Source organism: Vulpes lagopus, chromosome 6 (genome assembly GCF_018345385.1).
Source record: "Vulpes lagopus strain Blue_001 chromosome 6, ASM1834538v1, whole genome shotgun sequence".
Taxonomy (NCBI): Eukaryota; Metazoa; Chordata; class Mammalia; order Carnivora; family Canidae; genus Vulpes; species Vulpes lagopus.
Window position 1 is genome coordinate 130,707,475 of NC_054829.1, and position 27,598 is coordinate 130,735,072.

The 27,598-nt window shown below is 42.2% G+C and overlaps 1 protein-coding gene across 5 annotated transcripts in view; it reads left to right on the plus strand.

The window, feature by feature from the left end:
- NOCT (nocturnin) overlaps positions 1-23,516 on the plus strand; it is a 28,950-nt gene extending 5,434 nt beyond the window's left edge. Inside the window, exons 1-4 of one of the 5 annotated variants that reach the window (XM_041758754.1) lie at positions 5,726-6,072; positions 16,517-16,554; positions 19,526-19,795; positions 21,537-23,516. In XM_041758754.1, the coding sequence (XP_041614688.1) occupies positions 5,954-6,072; positions 16,517-16,554; positions 19,526-19,795; positions 21,537-22,372 (1,263 nt within the window). In that variant the 5' untranslated portion in view covers positions 5,726-5,953 and the 3' untranslated portion in view covers positions 22,373-23,516. Of the gene's footprint in view, positions 1-5,725; positions 6,073-16,516; positions 16,555-17,633; positions 18,136-19,525; positions 19,796-21,536 lie in introns of those variants that run through there. The other 4 variants (XM_041758755.1, XM_041758757.1, XM_041758756.1 and 1 more) reach the window with 4 other exon arrangements.
- Positions 23,517-27,598: the final 4,082 nt, after the last annotated feature.

A 27,598-nucleotide genomic window follows, 5' to 3' on the forward strand; every position in this document is an offset into this window, starting at 1 on the left:
AGTAAATCTTTAAGAGAAAAAAAAAAAATAGGCAAAAGCCAGCCTTCCCACAGGGAGTAGGACCTCAAGTGGATAATTTTAGCTGTTCTCTTGTCTCTGCATGGTGTCAAAGGAACACTTAATATACCAGGTACCGTGAATTCTGTGTCAGGGATCTGGGCAGGCCTGCTTTGGAAAAAGAGGGATAAAGAAAATTATTATTGTCATATTTGAATGCCCCCCCCCCCCCAAAAAATAACTTTTTTCTCCTTCCAGCATCAAAAAATGCGTGGGCCTATTCTGATCTTCTCACGTGGGGCCTGAGCATCTGGTGATTCTGGTGTATAGCCTGGAGGACAGCCAGTTACAACACAGGTGGACACCCAGCCAGTGAGGACATCTGTTTTACTAAATGCACAAAAGCCTGCCAGAAGTTTCTTACTGATACATTGATTCTCATGCCTCCAAAAGTTAGATCGTGCTATTGGATTATGAGGGATTATGGAGGAAGGAGGATTATATATATGCGTATCCTATACAAATATATGTGTCATACAAACACACATATATGTGTTATACATACATGTATGTGTATATACTTTGAGAGAGAGAGGGAGCACAAGTGACCTCGGGAAGAGGGGGTACAGAGAGAGAATCTCAAGTAGGCTCCACACCCAGCTCAGAGCCCAGGGCTCAATCTCAGAACCCTCATCAGGGACGCCTGAGTGACTCAGTAATTGAGCTCTGCCCTTGGCTCAGGGCGTGATCCCAGAGTTGTGTGCCCAGTCCCTGTGTCCCTGCATCAGGCTCTTTCTGCAGGGGGCCTACTTCTCCCTCTACCTGGGTCTCTGCCTATGTCTCTCAAGAATAAATAAGAATTTTTTTGTTGTTGTTGTTTAAAGAAGAACCCTGAGATCATGACCTGAGCCAAAAACAGGAGTCAGGTGCTTAACCGACTGAGCCACTCAAGTACCCAGAAAGGAAAATTTTAAAGCCAGTTTTATTCCATCTTCAGAAAAGAGGTAGTATGAGAAGTCTAGGAAAGTAAAGTTACAATGCAGACAAAATTACAGCAGAGAACAGTTGCAGTAAGATGTTCAGGGAGTCCCTGTTGTGCCTCCTCCCACTGTCTTCCTTTCCCCCAGCTCTTTGAGCTTCTAGTCCTTGAGTAGGTGCGTTGCCAACCTGCAGATACACTTGTGGCAGGGTACAAAGTAAATTAATGTGCAGATTCTTTTTTCTTTTTAAAGATTGTATTTATTTGAAAGAGGAACAGTTAGCCAAAGTGCACAAGCAGGGAGAGGGAGAAGCAGACTCTTCACTGAGCCAGGAGCCGGATGTGGGGTGATCCAGGCATCATGACCTGAGCCGAAGGCAGACGCTTAACTGACTGAGCCATCTAGGCACCCCTAGTTTGCAGATTCTAAAGATACCTTTAATATAATAGTTTTATATTTTTTATGTTTTGTTATTGCGGATTATGGAGGGACTGCTGAAAGAACTTTGTCTTTGAAATCGTATATAGGTCAGATAGGTTTGCTGAGAGGTATTCTGGAATTAGTTTCTCTTTTAGGTGGTTCATTGTTCTGAATTTTATTTGGAAAAAAGTCATGATGATTTTTAAAATTCAGTTTAGAAAATTACGAGTAACAGATGCCCATTAATAAAAATCTTTCCTTCAAAACTTTAAATGTCTATTGAGTATTTCTAGAAGCTTACAGGATTTTTCTTAATCCTTTATGTTCCAAAATTCCATCAGGAAAAATGTCTCAGCATTGAGGGAGCCCATTTAATCTGAAAGCATACCTTTCTTTAGCAAAGGAAAAACTCTGTTAGTTTTTGGATCATTTTATCAGCCCTGTCATCTTATTTTCATGTTCTTAAACTCCTGTTAGACAGATCGGTAGCCATGTGGATCTGTCCTGTGTCTTCTCTCATTTTTTAATGTCTTTATCTCTTCTCCATTTTGTGAGGTTTCCTGAATATTTCTATTGCAGTCATTTAAAATTTCTAGACATTCTCTAGTTCTAGAATCCCATTCTTGTTTTGTGTCCACAGTACTCTCCTGTAGCTTTAAATATCTGTAGCTCTATATGCCTGTTCCTCCCACGGGTGTCTCCTACAGGGGAGAGCAGTTTCCGTGTCCTGTGAATGGGAAAGTCACGCGGTGGGTGGACAGGTTAGGCTCCCTGAAGAGGGAGCGGGCTGGAGGCCTCCACCTTTGCCAAAGCTAGGAAGGTTATTTCTGTGTGTGCTAATCTGCGTAAACTCCTTACTGCACTTCTAAAATTTTCTTGTGATCTGACTTAGACCTTGATCTTTTATGTATTTTTTTTAGTGATCTCTGCACCCAGCAGAGGGCTCAAACTCATGACCCCGAGATCAAGAGTCTCCTGCTCCTGTGCCTGAGCCTCTAGTCCGCCTTGCCTTTAGGTCTCTCACCCTTGATAGCCCTTCCAAGACATACCTACCTCCCACTTTTTTGGGACGCGTTCTCTGGTTCTGCCCCAGGTAGAAGCCACCTTTGGCAGCTTCTATCTAGGAGAGGGGAAAGTAGGGTAACCAGCACAGCTGCTTCAAAAGCCCCTGTTAAATGGACTTACCCTAACACTTGCCCCCCTGTCCCCCTGCCCTTTGTCTCTGTTGACTCAGCTTGGAGTTTCTTCAGAGGTCCCTTGGGAAGAACCATGTTTCATGTACTTTGGTAACTTGTGCTGGTTTTCCTCCACTCTGGCTTCTCTGCTAACGCCAGCCTGCCCTTTCTGCCTCCTGGAACTTTGGGCGCATTGGTGGCATCCTTTCTTGTCTATTTCATTCTTTTTAAAAATTTTGACACACATAGTTTATTCCTGAAAGCTCTTAGGAAGGAAAAGTGAATGTACTACTTCATGCCGAGTGACCTATTGAGTGAAACCTATCAATTCCCATTTTGTTTTATTTTTTTAATTATTTGTTTCAATTCCCATTTTAAAAATGAGTGGTAGGAATAGAGATTTTTAAAGCTGTTTACAGTTTTACTTCAGATTGTGGAAGATAATTCTTTTCTGTACATGTGCTTTAATTATTCAAGGGAGGCCATGGAATTTTTTTTTTAACTTAAAGATTTTGATTATTTTTGTAAGAGAGTGAGCATGAGCAGGGGGAGGGGGATGCAGGACTGATCCCAGGACCCCTGGATCCCGATCTGTGCTGAAGGCCGACGCTTCACCAGCTGGGCCACCCAGGCCCTCAGGCCGTGGAAATTCATACGTGAAGATTGTCTTCCCCTATTTCAAGTGACTGAAAATTTTTCATTGGTTTTGTGAAATATACAAACTGGCGATTGATTTCAGTGCAATATTATCTAGAACAGGGATCTGCAAACTTGTGCTGCAAGGTGGGAAATATTTTAGGCTTTGGGGCCCATTCATCTGCGTCCCAGCGAGTGTGGAAGCGGCCATGGACCACACGTCCGCTTTCAGACGCCGAAATTCCAGTTTCCTGTAGTTTTCCTTTGCCATGAAATAGTATCATGGTGATTTTTTTTCCCAAACATTAAAAGTGTGCACGATCCGCAGCAGCCAGGAGGGGCTGTGGCCGGCGGGCTCCATCCCGCACCCGCGCCCGCGCTGCCTGTGCATTCCCAGCTGTGCCAACGGCCGCTGCCCGGGGCGCCCTGTGGTAACGCCGGCTTCGCTTCTGAGCCAGATTCAGTCAGTTTCTGCCTTTTCACGTCTCACCTCAGGGGATGCCGCCGGCAGAGCCGGGCTTGTGGAGGCGGTGGGCCCCCTCCGGCGGGGCTGCATCGGCCACCACGGTGGCTCGCGGTCCTCGTGTTTGCAGACCCGGTCGATGAGGGTCCCGGATGAGGGTCCCGGCCGCCCCTCCCAGCATCCCCGGCAAGGCCACGCCCCCTCAGGCGCCCTCCAGGGCCGGGCCCCAGCTCTTGTGCCATCCGGAAACGGAAACGGAAACGCTGCGTGCCGACCCCTCGCGACCCCTCGCGTCCCTGCGTTTCTGTCAGACCGCGAATGGGAGGCCCCCGCTGGACGGGCGGAGGGAGGACGAGGACGAGGACGGAGGGCGCGGGAGCGTAGGCCTGTGCCCCCCCCCCCCCCCATCCTGACCCCGACCCGACCCCGGAAGTGCGCTCGCGGAATGGGACGGGGGAGCGGCCCTTCACTGACCTGAGGGTTCCCGGGTGCGTCCAGGGGAACTGCGGCCTCACGGCCCCCAGTGAAGTGAGCGTGACCCCCACATGAAGAAACAGGACTAAAGAGGCGAATAACTCGTCCGGACCCCGTTCGGAGGAGGAGGAGCTGGGAGCTGAACCCAGGCAGCCGGACCTGCGTGCCGGTCTAGGGCCGTGTTCGCGTCTGCTGAACTGTAGCCTCATCTGTTTTGTTTTGGGTTTTTTAAGATTATTTATTTATTTATTTATTTTTATTTTTATTTTTATTTATTTATTTATTTATGATAGTCACAGAGAGAGAGAGGCAGAGACACAGGCGGAGGGAGAAGCAGGCTCCATGCACCGGGAGCCCGACGTGGGATTCGATCCCGGGTCTCCAGGATCGCGCCCTGGGCCAAAGGCAGGCGCCAAACCGCTGCGCCACCCAGGGATCCCTTAAGATTATTTATTAATGATAGACACGGGTTGGGGGCGGGCAGAGGCCCAGGCAGAGGGAGAAGCAGGCTCCCTGCAGGGAGCCCGCCGCAGGACTCGATCCCGGGACCCCAGGGTCACGGCCTGGGCCGAAGGCGGGCGCTCGCTCACCCGCTGAGGCAGCCGGGCCTCCCTGTGCCTGATCTTACCTGAGAAGAGTTGGAGCTCGGGTCACGGGACTTTCCTGTACTCTGGGACTTGCCTGCTGAGTGTTCTGTGCGCCCGTCACGTTCAGTCAGCGGTGCTCGTAGATTCGAAGACTGGACACCGCCTACAGGGTTTAACTCCCACCGGAAAATATTATCTTCCTAAATTGGCCCTTAATCCACAGGATCCAGGAGTTAATGTGCTTCACGTCCACACTCCTACACAAAGTCTGAAGGTGACCCTGTGCCTGTACCAGGGGCCTACCTACTAACACGGAGAGGGCCCCAGCCACGATCTCACGAAATTCTAGAAAGAGAGCTCTCTTCCACAGGGTCTTGACACAAGTGACTTAAACTGGTGAGCCTTAGTGACCTCATCCCTGAAAGAGCCCCAGGAGTTCTTAAGACCGTAACAGGTATCAGGTCAAAGTACTCCGTGGACCACGGTCCTCCATCAGCGTGAGGCAGCTCCTCCGGCAGTGTTGACAGGACTCCGTGGCACTTTGCTGTCTCTTGGCATCTTTTCTTTTTTCTTTATTTTTAAAATTTTAAGTCCAGGATAGTTAGCACATAGTGGTGGTACTAGTTTCAGCATCTTTCCTTTTATGGGCCAGGTATTTGAGGTAAACGAGGTAGACACAGCCCCTTCCCTCTTGGAACTTAGAGTCTAATAGGTAAAGGACCAGGATTGTACAAAGACCAAGGACAACTAAATAAGCGAAGCTGACCAGGTGTAAGAAAGAGGGCTTGGGGGATCCCTGGGTGGCGCAGCGGTTTAGCGCCTGCCTTTGGCCCAGGGCACGATCTTGGAGTCCCAGGATCGAGTCCTGTGTCAGGCTTCTGGCATGGAGCCTGCTTCTCCCTCCTCCTGTGTCTCTGCCTCTCTCTCTCTCTCTCTATCTCTCTCTCTTTATCACAAGTAAGTAAGTAAGTAAATAAATAAATAAATAAATCTTAAAAATAAAAAGAGGGCTTGATTGATAAAGCTGCGCAGGCCGGGAGGCCATAAATCTTTATTGATTTCTTCAATAAGTATTAGATAAGCATCCAGGCTGGTCATGTTGCTCATCTTAGGGGTGTTAGCACTCAGTGGTCCTGAAGGCCACGTTTATCCGGGAAGCCTCCTGGGAGTCTGCTGCTGAGCCAGCTGGATTTTCTGGAATGGTTCAACAGTGGCCAGCAGATGGCAGCAGAAGTTTGCCGTTCCCCCAGCCTTCCTGACGTCGGTCCTTTACAGTTCCGTGTGCTCTGTCGTGTGAGGTTTTCTTGGGCCGAGGTTGGTCAGCTCCAGCAGCTTCCCAGGTGTGTATGCAGATTACCTTGGGGTTTGTTTGGTTTGGGTGTTGGATCTGTTTTTTTGGACCAAGTCACAGATTCAGGAGACAAAACTCTAATTGTGAGAGAAATTATTCACAGACTGAATTGTTCGTGCGAAGGCCAGGATATGCAACTGCTGGGTAACTCGAGACACGCTGCGTGGAGAGAGATCTTTCTGGTGTGATTTCTCGGTGCTGTTAGGATGCCTGGAACGGAAAGCCTGGTCAGTTGGGGGGTCTCAACTGTTAGGTTCTCATCCAGCGTCTTGATTATTGGTGTGAAAGTGTTTCATTGAACCCCGTTCATTTCCCTCTGATGGTTGACACCCGGGAGCTTGTGTTGCGCTCTGCCTATTGCTTCAGAAGCACGTATAGTTAGTTGGTGACATAAAGAGTAAACGTGTGTTCTGTATTTTACTGATTAGCGCACTTTTGCTTTGTTTTCTAGGAAAGAGATGAGTACACGGGCGTTGTTTACATACTGCCACTGTACTTCAGGAATCTAAATCTCAATTCTCTGGCAAATCTTTAAAGGCTATTATGAAAGAGGGAAGATTTATCTGTTCTATAAAATAAGATAGCGAGGCAGTATAGGGTCAAATAAAAAATACCCATCTCCACAAATACATGTAAAACCCACCTAGAAGGCAGTATGAGTGCCAAATAAAGTTTAACAGAGGTTTTGGCAAGATTTTGTACTTTTCAACATCTTAATTATCATAGGGATGAATTATTTGTGCTATCTCATCTGGGGAAATTGGCTTTGGATGTTGAGCTGTTCTGAACCTTGGACAGTTTTCACAGAGCTCCATATAGCAACCCCTATTATGGCATAAAGCTAAGTACAATGGCTTGAAATCTGGGAGTTGGACATTGTTTACGAATGGAAAGAATTTTTTTAAATTGGTTCATACTCTAAAAGAAAAATAAACATTATCTTTTTAAAAACAGGTAAGAAACAATGAGAACTGTTACTAAGTTACTTCCTTATTGTAAAAAGGGCATAATAAGAGCAGCTACCTCTTAGGATTTGTAATGAGATTTAATTGAAAATGCAATCAAAGCAGGCAGAAGAATTTGTAAATGGTGCATGTTAAGGATTCAGTAATCCTTATTAGCTGCTGCTGGCATTTTTAGGATGGGGGGAAGAGAGAAGTGCCCCATAATCTATAGCTTGCTTTTGTTTTCAAGATGACATAGCCTTATTACTACACTGCAGTCCTTATGTGGGTGGAAAGAGCACACGCACGGGCTCGCTCCCTCATGAGCAGTGGGGCTCAATCCCAGGACTCTGGGATCCTGGCCTGAGTGGAGGCAGATGCTTAGTGGACTGAGCCACCAGGCGTCCCTAAAACAAATTTAGATATGTGCTTTGTGTTCACCTGATTTAAGTGACATGTCTGCTTTCAATCTATTGCTTTTTTTTTTTTTTTTTAAGATAAAAAAAAAGTTTTCATTTTCTTCCCAGGAGATTGCCTTGTCCCCCAAAACAGGATGTCTGCACTTTAAGGTGGTTGATCTAGAATAGAAATTCTCACTTTTTACTTACTGAATCCTTTTTTTAGTCTTAAATTTTGAGGGCCTAAAGAACTTTTTTGTTTATGTGGGTTGTATTTGGTATACATATCGATAAATAGAACATGAGAAATGTAAAAATATTTATCAAGTCATTTAATAAAATCAGTATTAACATAAATAACTTTTTTTTGAAAGTTTTTATTTATTTATTCATGAGAGACACAGAAAGAGGCAGAGACACAGGCAGAGGGAGAAGCAGGCTCCATGCAGGGAGCCCGACGTGGGACTCCATCCCGAGTCTCCAGGATCACACCCTGGGCTGAAGGCAATTGCTAAACCACTGAGCCACCTGGGCTGCCCCCGTAAATAACATTTTTATGGAAAAGTAGCTATATTTTTCAAAGCAAAAAAATTAGAGTGGCACTGTTTTACATTTTTGAAAATCTCTTGAAGTCTGGCTTAATAGGAGACAGAAGTCATATCTGCTTCTACATTCAATATGTTGTGATAAGTTGTTTTGGTTAAAGTCAGTGAAGAAGGGCAGCTCCGGTGGCGCAGTGGTTTAGTGCCGCCTTCAGCCCAGGGCGTGATCCTGGGGTCCCGGGATCGAGTCTCACGTCGGGCTCCCTGCATGGAGCCTGCTTCTCCCTCTGCCTGGGTCTCTGCCTGTCTCTCTCTCTCTCTCTCTCTCTCTCTCTCTCTCTCTGAATGAATAAATAAATAAATAAATAAATAAATAAAAAAGTCAATGAAGAAAAGCCAGTCTCACAGGTATGTAGTTGGAAAAAAATTACTTTTAACAGCATTTTTAGATAATTTTGGTTACTCTTTGTGGTAGTTTCTATGTTAGTAGTCATTTGCTACATGGTGCCGTTATCAATGAACTTTTTGTATTGTTACATTAAAATCAATGATGTGTTGCTTTGAATTTTTTAATCCATGAGTGATTTTGTTATCTGTCATTTGGAAAATGTTGGTTACCTGGGTTATGCAGATCTTTCAAATATTATACAGTATCAGAAAATAGCATTAGTTAATATACTACCCATCTTCTCAGAAGTCTTTAAGTATTTTGAACCTGTCATGCCCCTGATGTCAGGTAAAAGTTTTCCAAAGTTTTCACTTGAAAAAAAAATTTTTTTTTAAGATTCTATTTATTTATTTGACAGCACGCATAAGCAGAGGGAACCGCAGGGAGAGGGAGAAACAGGCTTCCCGGTATGGGGCTTGATCCCAGGACCCTGGGATCACAATCTGAGCCAAAGGCAGCCTCTTAATCGACTGAGCCACCCAGGCACCCCTCACTTGAAAATTTTTATCATTGATGCAAATAACTATCTTTTATTTTCCTTAAAGTGACAGGCTCACTTACACATTTTTTTTTTAAAGATTTATTTATTCATGACACACACACAGAGGCAGAGACACAGGCAGAGGGAGAAGCAGGCTCCCCACAAGGAGCCCTATGTGGGACTCGATCCTGGGATCACGCCCTGGGCCAAAGGCAGACGCTCAACCGCCGAGCCACCCAGGCATCCCTCACACATTTTAGTGAAAATGCCTGATGTCCTTATCTGATTAACTATACTTGGTCAGGTTTACCTTCAGGTGAAAATGGTGCTCTGTGAAAAAGGGGGCTATTCATTTTGCAACTCAAGTACTTTTCTGTAACATTGAATTTTGGTATGCAGCAAAAGTGCTTTATATGTATTTTCCATTGTCACATATAAAAAGACACATGTTATCTGGATGCCTGGGTGGCTCAGTGGTTGAGCGCCTGCCCCTCTGCTCAGGGTGTGATCCTGGGGTCCTGGCGTGGGGTCCCACCGAGCTCCCTGCAGGGAGCCTGCTATCCCTGTCTCTCATGAATGAATGAATAAATAAATAACCTTAAAAAGACATGTTATCAAGGTTCCAGATTTAACAAAAATACTACTGCCTCATTAAGGATGTTTTTAAGTAAAACTGACTTTTTTTAAAAACTGAGAGTGTCTGGTGGTGAAGAATACTATGGCTATTGATGGTCTGATGCCAATGCTTGATTCATGTTAAGGCAAAAGCAGTTTTAACATGTTTGTGGATAAACAGAAAAATGGTATATTAGTATTATTATGAAAGTAAGGGCCACGCATACCTCTAAAAGGGTCTTAAAAAAAGGGATCTCAAACATCCCCAAGGGTCTATAGGGCACCCTTGGAGAACCGCTGCTAGAACAGCTTCATTAGTTAACTCAAGTTATACATATAAGTATATAAATATTCATATGCATTTATTATATATGCTCACAGAGTGACATGTGAAAAGGCTTTTTTTAAATGACATTTTTAACCTAATGTGTTCATCACCACAGAAATGTAGTATCTGCTGAGGAGTGATAAGGCATCGGGACCATCTCGGGCCACAAATAAATGCAGGGGTTCCCTGGGTGGCTCAGCGGTTTAGTGCCTGCCTTTGCCCCAGGGCGCGATCCTTGAGTCACTGGATTGAGTCCTGTGTCGGACCCCCGGCATGGAGCCTGCTTCTCCCTCCTCCTGTGTCTCTGCCCCTCTCTCTCTCTCTCTCTCTCTCTCTCTCTCTCTCACAAATAAGTAAATAAATAAATGCAAGCAGAATTCCTTAGATGTAATGTTATATTTTATTTAAAAATGCTTTAGAGTCCTGTCTTTATTTTATCCTCACAATAATTCTGGACATATGAAGATATAAAATATATGTTTGTAGCATGGGAAAAAAGCAGCTAGATGGCAGAGATAGCTAAATGGCAGACAGCAGGTGGAAAACCAGAGTCCTACAATATACGTGTCTGTAATTTATCTCTATCTGTACACCTGTGTGTATAGTCAGTGAAACGTGGATTCATCCTGAGACTTCTGACTCTAGCTCAGTACCGCGTAATTCATCCTGGATTATTTCCTTATTTCCTTTGTCTGTAACTTGCCTCTTTCAGTGAGAAATATGGTTCCCACCCTCCACTGTCCGCCCCTTGTTCAGCCCCAATGTGTATGCGAAGCAGTTCTGGAGCTGTTAACACCTGCCACCCCCGTGAGAAACTTTCCTCACTGGAGTACAGTTCCTTTAGGCTTGAGCTGGGTAGTTTCCCATTAAAACGCTGTTTCCCGAAATTACTCAGATCACAGCTCTTTTTTCACTTGAATCCCTTTTGTAAGATTGCCATACATTTGTACTACAGTTAGGTTCGTATGTCGAAATCTACATTCTGGCCTGATTGTTCCGTCTTCTGATTGGTATTTTCAATTTGTGCATGTTAAAGTTTCTTTTTTGATGGATGGTTGTATGGATTTTGACGAATGCATGGGGTTGTGTATATCCCAGCCTAGGGCTGTACAGAGCAGTTCCGTCACCCTCAAAATTCCCCTAGTCAGCCACCACTGTCCCCCACCCTCCCCCCCCCAACCTCTGGCAGCTACCAATCCATATAGTTTTTGCCTTTTCCAGAATGTCGTATGAACAAAACCATATCATATGTAAGTTTTAGGGTCTGGCTTCTTTGATTTACAAAATACATTTGAGATTCATCCATGTTGCATGCATGAATCTTGCAAATCAACAATTTATTCCTTTTCATTCCTGGATACTGTTTTATTATTAGCATGTGATGTGCTGCAGTAGTTTACCATTCCATGGTGAAGGGCATCTTGGTTGCTTCCAGTTTGGGGCAGTTATTAATAAAACTGCTTCCTAACGTTTTTGTACATATGTTTTTTGCATGAACATAAGTTTTCAGGTTACTGTAGGTAAAATACTTAGGGGCAGGAGTTCTGGGCCATATGGTTAGTCTTGTATTTAATTTATAAAAACCTTGGGGATCCTTGGGTGGCTCAGTGGTTTAGCCCCTGCCTTTGGCCTAGGGCACGATCCTGGAGTCCCGGGATCGAGTCCCACATAGGGCTCCCGGCATGGAGCCTGCTTCTCCCTCTGCCTGTATCTCTGCCTCTCTCTATGTCTATCATAAATAAATAAATCTTAAAAAAAAAATTTAAAAAAAAAACTGCCAAACTGTCTTCCAGAGGGGCTGTTCATGGGAAGCAATAAATGGCAGTTTGTGAAGGAGTGGTATCGTTTCTTATTTAAATATTTGGTAGACATACCAGTGAAGCATCAGAGCCTGGGCTTGATAATTCAGTCTCTTTGCTGCACTAATTGAACTACTCCCATAGAGCTTGAGGGGCTGGGGGGACTAGCTCTGGTGCAGGAGTATTGCAGATTATACTCTTCTTTCCTGAAGTCCAGAAGCTCCCATGAATATCAAAGCTCCTTTTTGCTGTATGCCTTTGATCCATATTCAGAGCATTGAAATGGTTGGTTTTGAGAGTTCTCCTTAGGTTTATAGAGCTTTGGGAGGAGAGGGATTTGTGGGCTCCCGCATGCCCATCAGGTCCAAAGTCTCCTGCTTCTGTGATTTTCCCTTTATTGTATCACCATTAGGAAACAAGCATGTATAATAATAGCCTCCAAAAATTCTCTTGCCTCCATCCCTAGCCACTGCTCATTTCTCTCGACTCTTTCAGGGCAAAATTTCCTCAGATTGGTTCTCTGCTCTGTCCTAGCTCCTCTTTTCCCCACAACTCCACCAAAAATTGAAAATTGCTCGTTAAAGCCACTGAAGTTTTCCATGCTGCTAAATCCAGATGGTCTCAGACTTCATTTTCCTGGAACTGTCAGTAGCGTTTGACACTGGTGGTAACTACTTCATGGATGAAACACTTTGTTTACTTTGTTTCCAGGAAGATCATGCTCCCCTTCCTCTTCTGCTTCTCTGGCATGTCATCCTCGGATTTTCACCACATCTTCCCCAGTTTGCCCCAGAGCTCAGCCCTTAGACGTGTTTTCTCTCAACTCACTTCAGTCTCCAGTGTCCATGGACTTCTCCCAACCATTTATTTCCAGTGTACTCCTCTCTCCTAAGCCTCAGTCCTGTCTAATTGCCAAACTCCTATTTGGCCAACCATCAAATCTTCCTGGCTGGTACTGGCAGCGTCATCTTTCTAGCTGCTCTGCTGGCAACCTTCGGGACCTTTTTGACTGTTTTCTCTCAGGCCACATCCAGGTTATCACTAAAACTTCATGGCTCAAATTAGATTTATTCAGAATCCAGCCACTTTAACGGCTATCATCACGACTCTAAGCCACCACTGTCTTTTACCTGGATGATTGTTAATTATCCTCTACTGGGTTTTCTATGTCTCCTCTTATTTTCCTGCAATGTAGTATATTTTTAATACATCAGCCAGTGAGGTGTTTTTTTTTTTTTTTTTAAATATATAGTGAGAGGAGGCATGGGGGAAGGGCAGAGGAAGAGAATCTTAAGCAGGCTCCCTGCCCAGTGTGAAGCCCAACTTGGGGCTTGATCTCACAACCCTGAGATCATGACCTGAGCCAAAATCAGGAGTCTGTCACCTAACAGATTGAGCCCCCCAAGCATCCCCAATGAGATTTTTTTTTTTTAAATGTAAATGAGATTCTTATTCCTGCTTACAGTTCTCCTGTGGCTTCCCATCTCAGATAAAAGCTCAGGTACATTGAATGACTTACAATGCCCTATAATCTGCCCTCCTGTCCTTACATCTCACTGACTTCCTCTCTCATTCATTCTGTAAATCATTTCAGCATGTTCCTGTTTATCAACCTTGCCAAACATGTTCCTTTCTCAGGGCTTTTGCATTTGCTTTTCCTTCTGTCCAGAAGGTTCTTCCTTTGGATCTCCATTAAGACTTCCAGATTTATTTCCTTACCACCTTCAGGTCTCTCTGCTCAAATTCCATCTTTTAGTGAGACCTCCTTGAGCATCCCGTGTAAATCAACAACTCCCCATTCGCCAGCATTCCCTATTTCTTCTTTTATTTTTCTCCATGGTACTTTTCACCATGTGACCATCGTCTTAAAGCTTATACTACAGTATAACCTCCGTGAGGACAGAGATTTTAGTCTTCAGTGATCCACCTGCAGTGGGCCAGAATGTGTCTGGTATCTAGTGTCTGTGTGTGTGTTTGGGAGAGTGAGGCAAGAAATTATGGTGGCGACCTATGATGGACCAAGTAAATGGCTTAGTCAGGAATTAAAGTTCCATATTTTAAGTCTTATTTTTTTACAGTGTTTTTCTGATTACTGTTACCTATTCTGTTTTAACCCTTATTATACCCTAGCCCATCCACATAGTAAGCACTCAGTTTTTCTCTCATTAGTTCATGTGTATTAACCTTTCCCCAAATTCTTGAGAGAAAAGATCAACATGTATCTTACTGGTTTGAAGTGCCCTTCCTGAAACTCAGCATAGGGAAATAAGATTGTAAAATTAATTTACTACCGGCCAATTGTCTCTAAGGACTGTGTGATTAGACTAGATTACGAAGATTAGAGTTTTGCTCCCGACCACACCCGAAAGAGGAAAAGGTAGAGGTGGTTAAATTGCAGAGTGTACTATGAGGACAGAACCTGACACACAGGGGGCCCTTGAGTGTGCAGAAGAGTGGACTGGCAGAGACATCTTTCAGATCATCTGGCGCTCTCTCTTCATTCAGGCTCACTCTGCAACAGGTTGATTCATTAATCAGCTTCCTAGGTACTTTAGTATTAGAAGGCATGTGCTGGGTCGCTTTGTTATTACATAAATTGATGTTCACATTTGCATCAGTCCACCTTAGGGACCATTCCTGAGTTTCCTATAAGATCTAAGGAGCAGAGACAGGACTATAATAAATACTTCCTAACAATACCCCTCCACCTAGTCTCTTATTTGAAATTTAGCCTAATGACCTCTTTCTCAGGCAAATGAAACTACAGTGAAATAACAGCAAAAGGTCTATGCTAGTAAAACATTTTTAAAGGTTATTTTCAGGTATTTCATACCCAAGTACAATTGACTGTTGAACAACACAAGGAAGGTGGGGGAACCAAACCCCTGCATGATCAAAAATTTGCATGTAATTTGATTCCTCCAAAACTGTACTAATATTCTGTTGACCAGAAGCCTTGCTGAACATAAGCAGTTGACTAGCACATATTTTGCTTTGTTTTAAGATTTTATGTATTTATTCATGAGAGACAGAGAGAGAGGCAGGGACACAGGCAGAGGGAGAAGCAGGCTCCATGCAGGGAGCCCGATGTGGGACGCGATCCGGGTCCCCAGGATCATGCCCTGGGCTGAAGGTGGCGCTAAACTACCGAGCCCCCGGGCTGCCCTAGCACATATTTTGTATGTTGTGTTATATACCGTATTCTTGAGAAAAGAAAGTGCTCTTTAAGAAAATCATAAGGAAGAGGAAATACACTTAGAGTGCTGTACTATAAAAAAATCCACATATAATTGGATCACATCTTCAAACTTGTGTTGTTCAGAGTCACCTGTACTGTTAACACATGAAAGTGTCCATTCTGGGTCTCAAATAGAGGAACAAAAGTCATTCTTAACAGTACATGCAAGTTTTCTTAATATAAATATGTGTCTGTAGTACAAATAACATGTTATTTTGAAGTCGTCACCTGTTCTAACCTGGATACGTTTTCCCAAAAAATCTTGAGGAAATTAGGATCCTTTAGAAAGCCCTGATTTGAAAGGTCTATAAGCAGGTCTAGAGAGTTGTGCACAGCTAACCCGCGATAGAACTGGATGGTAATTGGTCTGTGGATGCCTGTCCCTTTCAAGGCCTTACTACTTAGCCATGCTACAGTTCATCTTTTTTGCTGCAAAGCTTTGTCTTTTGAGGGTAGATTTAATTTTTGAAAACCACCAGAAGACTGAGAGGCCAAATAAGATAGATGATCAAACTTTAAATAATCTGCTGGTGGTCTCAAACCAGAGTTTGGTGGTCTTTACCAAGAGTATTCTCCTTGAGTGTTGTAGTTAATAGTTTTGAAAATGCATTTATAGGCTAAACCCCAAAAAAGACAATAGAGAATGATGGAATCAGAATATTCATTTGCTTCGTTTCACATCTACACAACAATGTCACAGTAACAATCAAATCCTGCCACTAATTATGATTACTGTAAATGCTTTACAATTTAAGTTTTTCAAATTTTTTTTTTTTTAGTAACCTCTATACTCACGTGGGGCTTGAACTCACAACCCTGAGATGAAGAACTGTATGCTCTTGCAACTAAATCAGGCACCCCCAGTTTAAATTTTTTTAATAAAATTTACAAAATTGAATATATTTTCCTTATTCTGGTCCCTGCCCTTCCCCCTTTTAGTTGTATAAGTTATCACAAGTTCGTTGTGGGATTAGACAGCCGTTATATATTGTACTCTTAACCTCATTTAGACTTGATTTTCTGACTAGCTGTAGGCTTATTTTTAATAAAGATTTTATTTATTTACTCATGAGAGACACAGAGAGAGAGAGAGAGAGAGAGAGAGAGGCAGAGACCCAGGCAGAGGGAGAAGCAGGCTCCCTGCAGGGCCTTGATCCCAGGACCCCCGGGGTCACACTTTGAGCCAAAGGCAGACACTCAACCACTGAGCCACCCACAGGTCCAGAGTCTTGCTTTTTAAAAAAAAATTTGACAGAGATGGGGGAGAGAGAGAGCACAAGCAAGGGGAGAGATCCTATTCCATACTGTGTGTATGTGTGTCTGTGTGTTTAACAACCCTTTAAAACCATTCTTAGCTAGAGGACTGTACAAAAATACTCCTGGCTACAGTTTGTCAGCCCTGTTCTATAGTTTCCTCAAGAAAGCCTCATGGAGTCAATTTTCCATGCTGGATATAAATTCTCTGCCCACATATGGAGGAGCTTTACATATAAAGTTTGAGTATAAATTTAAAATATGTAACTTCGTTTTCTCTTGGCATAAAACATTGCAGTTGCAGTCTGATGATACTCTTATTTTCCTTATAAGTTACTTAATGTTTCTGCCTGGATGCCCAAGGGATTTTTTTTTTCTCTTTACAGTCCATTTGGTGTTGGTCATTCTGGGTTGATATTCTCAGGTATGTGTTGTGTTTTTCAATACGTAGTTTCAAGTATTTTTTTCCAGTTCTTTTTTTCTTTTTTTCTTTTCTTTTTTTTTTAGATAAAAGACCTTTGTGTCTGTCTTTTTTAACCTTACATAATTTTTTTCTTTTAAACCATTAAAAAAAATTAAAAAATAAACCATTTTATTTTTTTTCCAGCTAATTGAAATTAATACAGATAAAAATAGTATATTTAAGATGTACTACATGATGTTTTGGTATACATATGCATTGTGAAATGATTACCTCAACTGAGCTAATTAACACATTTTCAACTTCACAGTTGCCGCGTCTGTGTCTGTGTGTGTGTCTTGAAATCACTTAAGATCTACTCTCTTAAAAGATTTCAAGAATACAGTACAGTTGTTAACTACAGTTTCATGCTGAAATTATATCTTCAGAAATTAATTCAACCCTGCATGATTGAAATTTTGTATTCTAACAACTTTCTTGATTTATAGTTTTTAAGTATTCGTTTCATTTCCTTGCATTGGTTTTCCTGCTACAAGAATTCATATTACCCATATACTGGATCTTTGCTTAAATTAGGCACATAATATTTGCCACTATCTCATTTTCTTATTACTTAATTCTCTTTTGTTGCTAATTTGAGTTTTCTAATTGACTTAGACTATCCTGTCATTTTCTTAGTGACTTTCAGGTCATTTGTATTAAGATATAGTTTTTATTTGCTTTCTGGGCATGTATATCTGGTACGCTTTCATTGGCTGAAATGGATGTTGCTCTTTATGTGAAGGTTTTTCTAACTTCAGAAGGAAGTGTGGTTCAGAATGGTTTATATTTATAAATTTATTTTTTATTGGTGTTCAATTTGCCAACATATAGAATAACACTCAGTGTTCATCCCATCAAGTGCCCCCCTCAGTGCCCGTCACCCAGTCACCCCCACCCTCCCTTCTCCCACCCCTAGTTTGTTTTCCAGAGTCAGGAGTCTCTCATGTTCTGTCTCCCTTTCTGATATTTCCCACTCATTTTTTCTCCTTTCCCCTTTATTCCCTTTCACTATTTTTTATATTCCCCAAATGAATGAGACCATATAATGTTTGTCCTTCTCCAATTGACTTATTCACTCAGCATAATACCCTCCAGTTCCATCCACATCAAAGATGGTTTAATCTGGCTTCACATAACTTGTCAAACCTTGGAGTCCTGTTGGACTGTCTTTTTCATGTTCAATTTTGCATACTTGCTTTTTATCACAATAACGACCCCACAACTCCGCTTGACAAAGATACGTCAAAAAGAGTGGAGCAAACCTGTTAACTGAACTACCACAATAGGCCGATAGTGTGCTTCGAGCCTGACGTATGTCAAACATTGCCATATGTTTCAAATGTAACCTGCCCCTTGGTGCCCCTGTGACATTTTGGTGTACAGTTTGGGTGGTGCTACTGTTCTGTAGACTACACTTGAGAAACCAGTAAGACCATTAACTTCTTTTTTTCTTAAAAACTAGAAGTACAGAAGAAAGATTTTCAAAGTTGTATTACCACTTGAGAAGAAAATTTCTTCCTCTGGACCCATGCACTCAGATAGGCAAGCAGATTGATTAAAAATAATTTAATATGCTCAAATCAAACAGACTGGAAACAATTGTGTGCATGCATTTGCGCATGTATGTGTGTGAGAGAACAAACAGGCTCGCTTGAGGCTGCACGTACACTTAAATGGTGTAATGCGTTTCTTTGCCTTAATCTAGTATTCTTACTGGGGAAAAAGACCACATCTACATTGAGTTGATGAAAAGAAACAACAGAGAGCATGCGTGCATGCTTATTGACCTTGATATTTAAGAACATTTGGTGGTAAATATTTGAATTTGCTTTTGTGACCTCTATCAGTGAACATGATTGACTGCTGGCTTCAGATACAGTCAACAGCCTGCCAGATTATGTATTTTACGAGAAAACTGTTTCTCTCGAGAGGCAAGGATATGGATGTGGTACAGAAATCCAGATTCCTCCCTACCACGGTTTGTCATATACAGAATCTTGGAGGTTATTCCAAGTAAAAACTTGACCCTAAGTTATACTGTAATGAGGAGCCAGAAAGAGCGGTCACTTGCTTCCAGGTGCCTCGAGCTAAATAGTGGGAGATCGTGCTCTCCTCTCCTCAGTGAATTATATATAATCTATCAGGATAAAGAGTGAAGCACTAGGAAATGCACTGAGCTCGGTGTGATCCTGCTCCTCTCCATATCATTTCTCTTTCCAGGATCCCAGGAAATGTGGGCAACCTTCTCTTACCCCTTCTACCTCCAACCCTTTTTCTGGATTCTTAAAACATCTGGCAATTGATATTATAGACTCTATTGCTCAGTGATGTTCAGAGTCCTGTAGAAAGCCAGAGCTCTGATGGATAATTAACATTTAAGAAAAAATGGATATGGATTTAACCCAGCTTTCACTTTCCATAACAGAGGGATCTGTATAGATAAGGTGGCCAGAGCAGCAGCCTGCTATCACCTGATCTTTTCTCCAGGATTATCATGGGTTTTCTAACATCTGGCTTTTTACAAACTGGCCTTCAAGTTTTTATTAAGACATGTAGAAAGACGAATGTGGATTTTTGTCAAGCCATGCTTTCGTAATAAGACTGGGTCTGTAAGTTACAAAGAAATCCTAAACTGGAAGAGGACATAAAGATCAAGGTATATCTCCCTTAAAAGATTTATCTTAATCAGAGGCCATTATGAACATAGTATTTCAGTTAACCTGCCCTAGTAGGAAGCTAGAACCTGGAAACCCCTGTAAGCCACCACTTCTGTGGAAATGCTTCATACATGAACCTGGCAACATTGCCCTCAGTTGAGTTCCTTTGGCTTCTGTGGAACAATAAATATTTTATCTTCTAGTTGAGCTGAGTGAAAATGGAAGAAGGGCAGAAAAAGGAGCTGAGTGTATGATTATGCCTTTCTTTTCTACAGTGTGTTCCATGGGAAACGGTACGAGCAGACTCTATAGTGCTCTTGCCAAGACACTGAACAGCAGTGCTGCCTCCCAGCACCCAGAATATTTGGTATCACCTGACTCTGAACATCTGGAGCCCATTGATCCCAAAGAACTCCTTGAGGAATGCAGGGCTGTCCTGCACACTCGACCTCCCCGGTTCCAGAGGGATTTTGTGGATCTGAGGACAGACTGCCCCAGTAGCCACCCACCTATTCGAGTCATGCAGTGGAACATTCTCGCCCAAGGTATGTCTGATGCGTTTGTGCCTGAGCAGTTAAGTTTGCTATGACTGCCTTTCCGTTTCTGTACGTGCCCGGAGCACTGATGTGTTATGTGGAGGGAAGAGGTGTGGGCAGGTAGAGGTGTAGGAGGATTGGGTGACTCAGGGTAGCCGTGAGGAGCTCCCAGAAGGGGAAGGTAAGAAAGAAGCCCATCCGGTTTGCACAAATAAATCTTGCACTCAAGATTTATACCTTACCTTCCATGTTTGCAGGCTATCCTAACAGTATCTACTTCCCAGCATGTCCGTATTTAAAGGAGCTTGTGTTTATTAGCCTCAAACTTCTGTTGCCTCTCTCATTCCTCAGCACCAAGACAGCACTTGCAAGGGAGAAACTAAACCTGCTGAAGGGGTAACATGTATAGCTTTCTTCAAGGAATGGGGGGGACTCTCTGGGGGTAGTGAGGTGGTGCGCGTGGAAGCCAGATTCCCACCCGTATGTGTCTCTGTAACTTGAAGCCAAAGAGATCATTGCTTTAGTTCTTTATTCGTTAAAATGTTACTTTGTTACAGTAGAAAGGACAACCTAGGTCTGCCAAATTTAAAAAAAAAAATGTATTAGTGAACTCTGTAGTATTACCCCCTTTCATGTAGCAGTTGAAATTTTAAGAAGCAAGGTAGCTTTTTAAAGAAGGGCATATACCCACTTTTCCATCTTAGATTTGTTTTTTTATCCTCCTAGGTGTTCGTCCATAAGTAGGAAAAGCTGCCTATTTAAGATAGGTTCCATCCACATTGGTTCATATGGCTCATTACATAGTGTTAAAATTATAGATGGGGCACCTGGCTGACTCTGTCAGTAGAGCATGCGACTCGATCTTGGGTTGTGAGTTCAAGCCCCATGTTTTGTGTAGGGATTACATAAAATAAAATCTTTTTTTTTTTAATTGGCATATAAAGTTAAATATGTTTATTTCATCTGACATGGTTTAGATCCCAGGGACTGTAAAGAACACTGTTTAAGGCTAAAATTTAAGCTCTTATGTCCTAGGTTACAGTTACATGAAATAGTTTTAATATGAAAGAAAATAAATAGCTTCCCTTATCTGAATAGTAAGAGGTTATTTAGTTTGGTAGCTTTTTTTGTTTGTTTGGTTTTGGGGGTTTTTTACTTTTTATTTTTTTAATTTTTTTCTAAAAAAAGATTTTATTTATTCATGAGAGACAGAGAGAGAAAGGCAGAGACACAGGCAGAGGGAGAAACAGACTCCATGCAGGGAGCTGGATGTGGGACTCGATCCTGGATATCCAGAATCATGCCCTGGGCTGAAGGCAGATGCTCAACCGCTGAGCACCCCAGGCGCCCCTGTTTTTTGTTTTTGTTTTGTTTTGTTTTTTGAGAGAGCGAGCACAGACATGTGCACGCATGAGCCTGGGGGACGGGCAGAAGGGGAGAGAGAATCTGAAGCAGGCTCCACGCAGAGCAGGGTTCAACGCAGGGCTTAGTCTCAGGACCCTGAGATTGTAACCTGAGCCAAAATCAAGAGGTACTGGATGGATGTTAACTGACTGAGCCACCCAGGCACCTCAGTTTGATAGATTAATACAGTTTAGACAGACAAGAATCGCCTAAAGCATCTGAAGTAGAGAAAGCATTCTAAGGGTCTTGAGTCCTGTCAAACCGAAGGAGACTTGAAGGTACTTAGCTACTATAGAACCATGACTTCTAAGTACCCTGTGACAACTGACTGGCTTTTTTATTTCAGCTCTTGGAGAAGGAAAAGACAACTTTGTACAATGCCCTGTGGAAGCCCTCAAATGGGAAGAAAGGAAATGTCTCATCCTAGAAGAAATTCTAGCCTACCAGCCCGATATATTATGTCTCCAAGAGGTGGACCACTATTTTGACACCTTTCAACCACTCCTCAGTAGATTGGGCTATCAGGGCACGTTTTTCCCAAAGCCCTGGTCACCTTGTCTAGATGTAGAACACAACAATGGACCAGATGGCTGTGCCTTGTTTTTTCTCCAGAACCGATTCAAGTTAGTCAATAGTGCCAATATTAGGCTGACGGCCATGACATTGAAAACCAATCAGGTGGCCATTGCACAAACTCTGGAGTGCAAGGAGTCCAGTCGACAGTTCTGTATTGCTGTCACTCACTTAAAAGCACGTACAGGCTGGGAACGATTTCGCTCAGCTCAAGGCTGTGACCTTCTCCAGAACCTGCAGAACATCACCCAAGGAGCCAAGATTCCCCTCATTGTTTGTGGGGACTTCAATGCAGAGCCAACAGAGGAGGTCTACAAGCACTTTGCTTCCTCCAGCCTCAACCTGAACAGTGCGTACAAGCTGCTTAGTGCTGATGGGCAGTCAGAACCTCCGTATACTACCTGGAAGATCCGGACCTCAGGGGAGTGCCGGCATACACTGGATTATATCTGGTATTCTAAACATGCTCTAAGTGTGAAGTCAGCTCTTGATTTGCTCACAGAAGAACAGATTGGACCCAACCGGCTACCATCTTTTAATTATCCTTCAGACCACCTGTCTCTAGTGTGTGACTTCAGCTTTAACGAGGAACCTGATGGACTTTTATAAATGCTTGTCTATGTCTCTTTAATCACCAGTCTTAACCAGGGATGTTTCAGGAAACTGAAATAGGATAAGTTGCTTGAGGAAGGATTCCCAGTTTCTCTTACATCATTTTCCATGTTTCCAGCATGCCCTTGGGAAGGAATCCCCATTAGTCTACAAACGTTTTCCATTAAAACCTATAGCAAAAAAGGTGTTTGCACTCCAGTTTTAGCTTGTAGGATTTTCTTTCCCTTAGCGTTACATTTTCATCATTTAAGGGCATTAAAAATTAGGTTTGTTTTGTAGCCTTTTCAGATTAAGGATAGACTTGCTTGAGCCCTCCATAATTAACAAGTATACAAGAACAATTCCTCTAGACAGCATTTCAGGTTATTTATTTGTGGTTGTTAAAATGTCAGCAAGGTATGCATGGCAATATTTATTTTTTTATATTTTCATGTAAGATTAAGTAATTAGAGCATTGTGAATGTTTTAAAACCACGCAGAACATAAGTTATATAGAGTAATTTATAGTGATTTTCTTAAATCTCTAAGATCTTTTTATTTGGGGGTCTAGTAGTATATAAAGGGACTAACTATGTAGCCTGACGGGGCTTTTTGTTTGTTCTATAAGTGGACGTATCAGGTGTCCTTGATACTTTCTTTATAAGTAATCCTTGCTATGCCTCCATGTTCCCATTGTTGGGTTTCTTAAAGAGATTCCTTGGCCAATCAGTCTTCATTATTATTGAATCAGTGTTATGCACTTAAGAGTTTTCCATTAGAATGCTATGGTATATACATTTGAGGTCACTCAATGTCTATTTGTATTGGACGTGCTTTTCACACTAGGTTATTTAGGAACTGCTATGTGGCAGTAGCTAAGAAAGTAAGTGGGGTCTTCATTTTAGAGATGGGAAACTAGGAAGCCTATTAACAAAGCTGTCCTTGAAATCTCCTAAGATAGCCAGGTGGCTAGTCCAAAACATCTAGAAGAGTGTAAAAACTTAGAAAGGTAACCTGGAATTCTGTTCCGATGAAATAAAAATGGTAAAGATAACAAGTGAAGCCCCTTTCAAACAAAATCCCAACAAATAACCTATTGGTGATAAATTGATAACCTGTGAGTTGTAAATATTTAAGAATAATAAATGGTCTTTTAAAGCTAGTGCTTTTAATATCTTGTCTTTTTAGTCCAAAAAGAACCTGGGAGTACACATGGTCTTTGAATACTGTTAACCTGGTGACCCACAGTAATGGATACTATTTACACACAGACCTTCATTTTTAAAGTGGACAAAGGTGGATTTGTAGCTGCACACTGAAGGCATCTATGCTTATGTAACATCTCTAGGCATCAAGGTTGGAATTCCCCAAAATGGTTCACCCAAATATCCTGCATCGGAACTACCTTTGAAACAAACGAGGTTTTCAGTACATTGTAATGTCAAGCAGGAAGAGCATCCGTACCAACTGTTATTTGGTTGAAATCCTAGCATGAGAATGGTACTCATATGCTGTTGAGAAACCAAAAGCTGATTGATACAGGCATTAGGTCTCATATACGGTCATTAGGTATTGTTTGCGTGCCCCAAAATACACCAACCTGAAGAGAAACTATCAATCACAACAGCCGTAAGATGAGCAAATCCAGATGAGTATGAAAGCCAAAATAATGTTTGAATTTCAAATGTTGTCCACCAGTGTATGAATTAACAGGCTATGGACTGAGGGTTAGACGAGGGGTGGCTAGTAATGCTAATGAGCAAAAAAGCTGGAAATGCCATGTGATTGTAATGTGCCTATAAATGAAGGAGCTAGGGGGAAAATTCTGATGGAACTCTCTCCTTATGACTGATCCTTTGGAGTTATTGCAGGAGGCTACACACTTCAGTATGCTTGTTTGCTGCTTTTGTATTTGTCTTTATTTAAAATGGAGTTATGTGAACATTTTGTGTGTAAGTAAACAATTTTTTAGTAGTATATTAAATCGTGTTGCATTGTACTTCATATTTTATTTTTCCTTTTAAGTCTTCGTAGACAGACACACCCTTGCCTTCTGGACTAGCAGTAACCGGAAGCAGAATGGTAAGTAACACATCTGTATTCTAAGTTTTTAGGCATGTTCCACTTAATGACTTTCTCTTATTCCATTGCCTGTACTTTTTTTGATTGTTTTTCCTTTTATATTATCACATAATATTTTAATCATGGTAGTAAGAGTCTTAAAAAGTAAACTGCAGATTTGAAGAGAGAATGGCAATGGATTTTTTCCTCCTCCATGCTGTATTTCAGTAGATTCCCTTCTACAAGGTGGCAGGAATACAATGACCTCTTCATTTATTTAAGCAGAGGATAATGGTGTATACTACGTAAGAAGTAACTAACATTTTGAGTTCCCTACCTTTGGCTCTAAGAGCTTTACATATAATCTTCCAACTACTCTCTTTTAATTTGTCTATACCTACTCTTAATTTAAAATGAGGTGTAAAACATCAAATCATTTTGACCAGTTTAATAGTAGTATAGCCAGTATTCAAACCCAGGTCTGTGTTGATTTCAGAGTGCTTCTTTCTTTCTTCACCAGCGTGCCCCCACCTTGGCCTTGAGGGAGTACAGTTGGAGAGAAAAGTGATACATGGGGGAGGAAGAGATCTGTTCAGTGAGAAATGACCAGACACCTGAAGCAAGTATTTTGTAGTACATGTGCACTACAGTATAGAAGCAAGATCCAGAGGCCAGCTCGTGGCTGCCAGAGCAGATCTCAGTTCCTCTGATGAAGGTAGTTCAAAAGTAGAACATCTAATACTGTTTGCATACTTTGGTTTCTTTTTTTTTTTTTTTTTTTTAAGATTTTATTTATTTATTCATGAGAGACCCAGAGAGAGAGAGAGAGAGAGGCAGAGACACAGGCAGAGGGAGAAGCGGGCTCCATGCAGGGAGCCCGAAATGGGACTTGATCCCAGGACCCCGGGGTCATGCCCTGGACTGAAGGCGGCGGCACTGAACTGCTGAGGCACCTGGGCTGCCCTGTTTGCTTACTTTGGTAGCTTTTTAGAAAGAAGCAAGAACAGTTACTCTAGGAAGTGTTTCAAACTAGAAGAAGAAATTGATGTAGATACTCTGTATCTGAGCCATTTTTTAAAACATCCAAGATTTTACGATAGTGAAGGGAATGTTGCATATAATTAGATAATGTGTTTTAGGCTTGAGGAAGTTTATATCCAAGATATAAATTCTGAGAAGGGATAAAAACACATGCTCATAATCGTAATTGATCTCAATTTTAGAAAAGGAAAGGCATCCAAAAAAACGAATGTACTTGCAGAAAGAGCTTTTTTTAATGCCATGTATAAAAATATGGCACAGGCAAGCTTCCATCTAGAGGAGAGAGATACCAGAATGGTAGAGGGCTGGCGCTTGGGCTTCTAAATCCAGGGGAGAGGAAAACAAGCAACATCAGGGAGAAGGGCCCCGGTTCTAGGTGAGGACAGCTCGGCCCAGTATGGCCTAGAACTGGGCTCCATCTCTCTAGGGCCTCCCGTTTTCTCATCCACAGACTATTGCGTCACACCTGCCCGGCCAACCCCATAGCTTTGTGAGATGTTTGTAAAATAATATTGCAAACTCTCGTGTAAAATATACACAGGATCCCTGAACTTCACTTCAAAAGTTCAGAGCAAGACAGGGAAGGGCATTGTACCTGATAAATACCATGGGTGTTCTAGCAGCCCACTCTTACTATTCCACAAATCATCATCTTTTAGTTTGAAAATGGAGAAATAACAGGGTTAAGAAAATTAAGCCCCAAGTAGGTGAGGAGCTGATAGAATGGCAAGACACTTTTTTTCCTACTTGTGCATACATGAGGTTGTAGGTGATCTGGTTCTTTAATCCCATGAGAGGTTGCCAACCCTACTTTGATTTGTAAAGTAAAAAATAGTGCCTTGAAACAGAATATTCAAAATTCCAGGCCCTTGCCTCCTGGATTTCTGTGGGAAGTTCAGGTCTAAGAAAACACTCACCTGAGGTTAGACGTGCGGACACAGCCAGTCCTCTTGACAGAAGACCAGGAAAAGCTTTGTTGCTGGTAAACTGGATCATATGATTCTCATTACTGATCAACGAACGTCTCTTTTGCTTTGTCTTCCAAGACCTTCAAAGCCAGACCCTACAGCTGAATCTTAATTACTCGGTAATATTTTACAATGTTGTGTTACCGTATGCGATCTGTAATGCTTTCATCTTTTTGCCATTCTTTTTTCTTTGCCTACTTTTACCTTTTTTATCATTTTGACTTTCACTTATTCTTAGGTGATGAAATTCTTTTGGAAATAAAGCAGAGTATAAAGTATCTTGCTAAGTTAAACAGTTTGAGGCCTCTAGATGGAGACAAATTGTGTACAAGAATGGCAGCGTAGGATTACGGAGCCTTCTCTCTAATATGGAGAAGCACCACTCAAGGACTGTGTCGGACTTCTCATTGTGGTTCCCACAGATTGGTACACCTGGAGAGAACACACAGCAAAATTCCGCGGCATTGTAAGATTTAGTTTGTGAGAAAGGATCATGACGTGGTAGGATAGGATAGACTTAACCCCTAAACTAACCTCTGCCCCCACCCCACCCAACCCCCCTCCCCCCCCCCCTTTTTTTTTAATGGGAGGGAATGTAGGTTGAGGCTAAGCCTAAACTAAATTGGGAGGCAGGGGAGTTCTGTTTTTAGGTCTGCCACTGACCAGCTGAACTGAGACCGAGGAGTCCCATTTTTTCCTGAACTTTAGTTTATTGTAAATACAGGCAATAGGTAAGAAAATCTCTAAGGGTTTTTGAAACATTAAACTGAGGCACTTCAACAAGATTTGCCACTGCTCAAAAATATCTTTGCAATTTTGTGGAACTGCTTCCGTATCCAGTTTGATGAAGGTCTCAAAACCAGTGTGAATTTAATAGCCACATAGGGCATCATCACCTAGCTTGATTCACATCAGTTTCTTAACCTCAAGTGATCTGGCTATTTCTAAAACTAAAATCTTCCTCAGCAGAGAACTTGCCTCTGTTATTTATGTTTTAAGTTTTAGGCACTGCTCCAGGAAGCAATTCAAAAGTATTTCTGAACAATGGTAACGTTGTTGGCATTAGTATGGCTTCCCAAAATAATTTGTTAAAGGGGCGAGGCACCTTCGCACGGTGTACTGTTGTGTAAGACTATTTCATTGTAATTACAGAGATGTTAAATAGGAGATAAAG